At 39.6% G+C, this 6000-nt stretch overlaps 1 protein-coding gene across 1 annotated transcript; it reads right to left on the bottom strand.

Annotated features, from left to right (window-relative positions):
- Positions 1-360: 360 nt before the first annotated feature.
- Positions 361-3311, bottom strand: LOC146368118 (serine/threonine-protein kinase pim-2-like). Its single transcript, XM_084913155.1, has 9 exons — positions 3033-3311; positions 2408-2644; positions 2157-2282; positions 1939-2033; positions 1753-1800; positions 1450-1668; positions 1180-1360; positions 923-1093; positions 361-833 (listed from the first exon to the last, which is right to left on the bottom strand). The coding sequence occupies exons 1-9, from the start codon at positions 3091-3093 to the stop codon at positions 742-744; spliced, it is 1230 nt and encodes a 409-aa protein (XP_084769281.1). The 5' UTR covers positions 3094-3311; the 3' UTR covers positions 361-741.
- Between the last annotated feature and the right edge of the window lie 2689 nt (positions 3312-6000).

Here is a 6000-nt window from a genome sequence, read left to right as displayed (position 1 = left end):
TATAATTCGTCCTGTAGAAATTGTACATTTAAGCTATATAGTTCCCGCTGTGATAACTCTGCTATGAATGCCTCTTATTAACTTTTATGCTTTTACAACCCACTATGAGCAAACACTCAGCAACAGTGGGAAGGAAAAACTCCCTTCTTGAAGGAAAAAACCTCTGGTAGAACCAGGAAATCTGTCTAAACTAGTTGGGGGTTAGAGCAACAGATGCAAGTCTTCAGATCATTTGCAGTGTGACTGTCTTTGTGCACACTTTAACCTGATTCAGTTTTCTTATTTGTCAAAATGCACCATGGATAAAAAAAAACAAAACAAAAAAACAAAACAAAATAGTAATGAAGGAGAATCCTCAGCAAAGATGAATTAAACAAGTTTTATTTTGATCAAATTTTACTTTAAGTAAAACACATCTTTATTTGATGACATTAAAGTCATCAAATAAAGACAGTTTTGATGGAGCTCCTGACCCAGCCCAAGCTCTCTATGAAGACGAGGAAAAACTCCCCAGGGGGCCAGATCGATGGGAAGAAACCTCGGGAAAGCCCATTCAAAGAGAGATCCCCTTTCCTGGGATGGCTGGGGGGGTTACAGGAACTCCAAAAAAGCTAAATTTTTATTTATTTATTTTTTAAGATTGACCCATTCTATCTATTCCTGTCCAACAGAAAAAAGAAAGGAAGTTACTACAATGTATCATACTTATATGATAAGGTGTGAATTGTGTGTTTGTGTGTGTTATCTTAGCCAGGGGTGAAGCTGGAGCTCCTCCAGTGTTGGGCGCTTCTCCGGGACTGTAGTTAAACATGCGTCCAAGAAATTCCGGCATTCTTGAAAGAAAGAAAAGATCAAAAAGATGAAGATGATAGTTCTAGTGATCCAAGGCATCAGTGAATCTGGAAGTGTGAAGTTTTCTTACCTGTGGACAGACGCTTTTTGATGCTCAGTTTCTTTGTGAGGAACCTCTCGGTACTAAAGTCCCGTGCATGAAGCGCTTCATACAACACCACTCCCATTTGCCACACCGTGGTGGGTCCACACCTGTAGCAGCTCCTCCTGTACCACTCGGGAGGGGTGTGAAGAGGAGTGCCTAACAAACAGACACAATTACAATTTCTTCTAAAACAAAAGACACAAATTGTTACATCTGTGAAAAGCAGGAGCAGAATATGTTACCATAGAAGATGCGATACAGAGATCGCTGTTTAACAAAGCAGCTCAGTCCAAAGTCAATGATGCGAACTCGAGGCACATCTGAGCCGGTCTCAATCAGAATGTTTTCTCCCTTGATGTCCCGATGAAAGATGTGTTTATCCTCAAGTTCCTTTACAGCATCAACTAGTTGCTTCAGAATGACCTGGAAAAGATGAAAAACACAATAATGAGTTAATGCTTTTCTGCCTTGATTGAATGCTGTACAGTCTAAGGTTCTCCCAGTCAACCTACCTTGGCCTTGTCCTCTGGTAAAGTTCTTCCATTTTCTGCTTTGTATTTTTGCAGGTCCACAGCGGGGACAGGTCTCTCCAGCACCAGGATCAGCTCTTTGCCAAGGTCGAACCACTCCAGCAAGGACACAGGTGCTGATATTCCCACTGACCCTTCTGCTTCACCTGCAAGTTTAACCATAATGGCCACTTCCACTGAGAGCTTCTTCCCGCTTTCATCCTGAAATATTACAACAAAGTGGATGATGAGGAACGCCGCATTCAATCCAGTAATGTAAAACTGATTCAAGTGTTGGACGCTTACCGCCACTTTGCAGTAGACTTTATTTTTGGGAATGTGTTTGATGGCAACCTAGAAGACACAGAGCATTGGTGAGCATTTCCTCAGTATGACATAATGAAAGGTGGAAACACAGCAGACGTCTCAGTTTACGATATTATCCATTATCTGCGTTACTGCCTGTCTTACTACCATCATCTGAACACTTACTGGAAAACGATCTTCTATCCGGTAGCCAGCAAACACTGCTCCGCAGCCTCCTTCTCCGAGCTGGTGCTCCTCCACATATCTGGCTTGGAATTCACCTGAACAGACAAAACAACAAATCTTGTTTTATTACAGCTGTGACACAAATTACTCTCCTCTGTAGCCTAAATGTTCCTTTTGCCCTTCCCCTGAATATAAAACCCAAGCTGCTTGCTACTTACGTTTTTGGTCTGCCACTGATTTTTTGTCCTGGTCCACATTCCTTTTTTTTTTCTTGGGTGACTCTCTGTTGTCTCCCGCGGCCTTTCTTTTGCCATTTTTTGCGCACACCTGTTTGTTGTTCAAGTCTGGAGATGTGGAAAACACCAAAAGCACATCAGCTCACTGGATGATAGACACAAACACTAAACACTAATATCTTAAACCTAGCAACCACACTTAATCTACCCCCTTATTCAACTAATTAGCCTACCTTTACCAGAGTCCAACGAGGAGGATGCTTGCTCCTTGTCACCGCTCATATGGTCGAGAAGTTTAGCCTTCTTTGCTTTCTTTGTTGTGCCCTCTTCATCTTGCACAACCTTGCGCTTCACTCCTCTGACCACATCTGAGCTGGTGGAAGGACCAGCCTGCTCAGCGACCCTCCTCCTTTTTATTGGGGTCTTCTTTTCAGGACTGGCCTTTCTTTTAGCAGTCCTGCTCTTACAATCTATAAACGACAACAACACAGTGGTGAAAAAGAGTCCCCGACATCAGGACTGGAAGCAGTTTGATGGCAAAGAATTTGAAATTGCTTTTGCTTAAATTATCACAAGTTTATTCTTGGGATAAAAAAACTGACCAGTGCGAATTGATACTAGGTTTACTAAGTCTTAGATCTTGATGACACTTGTTGGTCTGTTTTTACTGTTGAGTCCAAGAATAAACTTATTACATTATTTTACCAAAAGACCGGTAACCTTTCTTTGATTAGACATCTTGTATTAAAGCTATTTTCAATCAAACATATGATTCAATTGCTCCAAAAATGATTCACACAGTGTCAACATTTCTAGGATTTGGATTTTACCAGGATTTGATTTTATTATTTTACTTACCTTGATCTCCTGAATCTTTCTTATCGGCTGGAGTGGTAATTTTTCTTGTTTCCTTTTTCATTGTAATTTCGGAGAACTTTTAAACTCGAAAATGTAAACCGTAATGAGTTAATATTGAGTTAATATTCCTTCAAATGTGCGCCCTTCAAATGCTTGACTTTTCTAACTGAATTCTGTTAGTGAGCTTTATAAGTAAACTCTGGAAACTACGGCAACACAACATAGAATCTTGCCTTTCAGTGACTTCACTGACTGCCAGTAGTTCAAAGTAGTTTACAGAAAAACACTCTGGCAGACAAAGCCATGATATTTCATATAATTCAATCATTTCATATCAATTAAACAGTTTCTTTCATTATCTTTCATCGTTTGTATAAAAACCTCATGTATGGATGACAGTATGAAGATTTGTGGTTGACCACACACTAATAAACACAGTGTCAGCTACATTGTCATCTGATTTAAAGTATTTATTATGTACATTTAACTGTCATGGTACTGAGTCTGTGACCCAGTGTTTTGTGTTTGTTCATTTATATTCATTGATTATTCTTATGTATGTTTTTGGTTCTCTTTATTGTTTTCTTCTTGTGTTATATTCTTAGGCTTTAGGTTTCTGTTACTTTGCCTTGCCCCTGTGTCCCACGTGTCATGTCTAGTCACTCTTGTTTCCATGTTCCCCAATTTCTCCCCAGTCAGTCATGTCTCTGTGTCAACTCTGTGTCTTTGTAAAAGTCTCTTGTTTGCTGTTTTACTTTGATAGTCTTGTGTGCTATGTTAGTGTTTTCATGTCTGTGAAGGTTCTCAGTCATCTAGGTCATCGTAGTCTAAGGAGTTTGGAAAGAAAGCGTTTGGACTTGAAGTTGCTTGAAGATGTTTCACCTTCTCGGATGAAAAGAACTTAAACTTTGCTTGAATGTCTTCAAGCAACTTAAAGAAGTCCAGACGTTTTCTTTCTAAGCTCCTTAGACTATGTTAGTGTTTTCAGTTTTCCTTCCCCATGGTCTTGTTGTTTGTGATTTCTCGCAGCTGTGCTCTCATCCTGTGTCTTATTCCCTCATTTATCCCTCTGTGTATTTAAGCCCATTGTTTTCCTCTGTTTGCTGTTGGGTTGTCTGTGTATCATCCATGACAATTAAATTAAATAGCAAATGCAACTACAATTTCAATGAGATTCATTCCTGGCATTCTACTGCGGTGGCTGAAAGTAGACACCAAGCATTATCACTGTAACTGATGTAAATATTGGACTTGGAGGGGATTCATCTGATAGACTGATGCAAACATTACTGTGAGGAAAATTTTGAATCTCCCAATTTTCTTTTTTTCTGAAAGAAAGAAAGTTGGTTACTGTATCACATTTGTATGGAAAGATGTGAATTCAGTATGCGTGTGTGTTTGTGTCAGAGAGGAGTTTATCTGAGCCAGGGGTAAAGCAGGAGGTCCTCCAGCATTGGGCACTTCTCCAGGACTTTGTTAAAACTTGTTTTCAAGACGTCTGAAATGAAAGAAGGACAAGAGATATCGAGATGATAATTCCAGTGATCCAAGCAATCACATTGATTTTCTGCAAAATTTTCTTTTTGAGAGTCATTCGGCTGGACAGGGGGTATAACACATCTGCAATGCAGCAACATCTGCTCTCTGGGCCTGTGTGAGACTGTTATCTGAATGGCGGGAATGAGGATGTTGGAATTTGGCATCTCAGGCACCAACTCATCTCTTTCCTTAACCGGGCTCACCAGAGATTGGTTTCAGCCCCTCTCCATGCTTTAAGGAGGTTGAGTTGATAAATCTGACTGGCCCCTCCCCTGTCTGACCATATCTCTTCATAGTCAACACCAATGTTCTCACCGTGTGACCATGAACGGTCCTTACCACTTGGCAAGTAATTTCGAGCTAGAAGAAGGGAGTAAGACAAGCACTTTATGTCCCTGTTAAAATACAATTACATTTTATCAAATATCACTAAGCAGTCCTTACCTTTAAATACAGCCTGGTTTCTTTCTCTTTCTTTCTATATCTCTGAGTGAAGTTAGCTCTCACTCTTTCTCTTCCTGTGAAATACAGCAAGTGGAGCTTTAGCTAGCAACACACTGTGACACAGTTAGTGTTTGTTGAGGTGATAGAAATGCTGCATTTGAAATTACCTGACACAACATTTTACTCCCTTTTATGTTCACTCCTTTTTTTTCTGAAGTACTGCAAATTATGGGCACGTGGGGTTGTTCTGGTGTTGTGCTAAAAATAAATAAATCAAAACTACGGTACATGGTTTGCTCTTTCATCTCTACTGATTAAAACGCGACTGCCTTTCATGTGTCACTGTCACTTTTTTTCTTTAGGTCACGAGCAGTTGTCTAAGCATTTCACTGCATATCGTACTGTGTGTGACTGTGTACGTGACAAATAAAATTTGAATTTGAATTTGAGCTGCAGAAAACGGTTCACTGTCAGCCGGCGGTGTTTGTCACCTCCCTGGCTGCTGTGGAGAGACTCAACCAAGAAAACCCCAAAGTAAGTGCCAGATAAATGTCTGGAAAAAGGACAATAACTGCAGGTCCTGCCTTCTTAAATGTGGCCATTTTATCTTTTTAATAAAAATAAAAAAATACTGCTACAGTAATATTAATTTATATTTAAAATGTGCGCACATTATGTATGAAGGTGTGGATGAATGATGCTTGTTGTAAGAAAGCATTTTGAGCGCCCAGTAGAAGAGCATCTTTCAAATGCAAAGTTTCTCATTTCAACTTTAATTACTGCACCTGATTAAGGCGATAGAGTAAATAAGGCTTCCAACAGTGGTTATTTCTTATTATCACATCTTGTTTTTATTGTTTTTATCAGTAGATTGTTGTTTCACTCCCACCAAAAACACCACGTAAATAATCTTCTGATTCTGAATGACCATTTAAAAAAATAAACAAATTGTTCTGAGTTAATTTCAGTTACGGATGTATCAGTG

The sequence above is a fragment of the Perissodus microlepis genome, chromosome 18 (genome assembly GCF_051167445.1).
Source record: "Perissodus microlepis isolate ML-2025 ecotype Zambia chromosome 18, ASM5116744v1, whole genome shotgun sequence".
In the NCBI taxonomy this organism is placed as follows: domain Eukaryota; kingdom Metazoa; phylum Chordata; class Actinopteri; order Cichliformes; family Cichlidae; genus Perissodus; species Perissodus microlepis.
The sequence above is the reverse complement of the archived record's forward strand: the minus strand, read 5'-3'. Positions and strand labels throughout refer to the sequence as shown.

Excerpts from the sequence above, each read along its gene's own strand:
- LOC146368118 (XM_084913155.1), bottom strand. The coding sequence starts at position 3,093 with ATGAAAAAGGAAACAAGAAAAATTACCACTCCAGCCGATAAGAAAGAT. Across the intron at positions 2,645-3,032 it reads GAAAGATTCAGGAGATCAAG|ATTGTAAGAGCAGGACTGCT; the intron begins GTAAGTAAAATA and ends TGTCGTTTATAG. Across the intron at positions 1,669-1,752 it reads AAGTCTACTGCAAAGTGGCG|GATGAAAGCGGGAAGAAGCT; the intron begins GTAAGCGTCCAA and ends GTAATATTTCAG.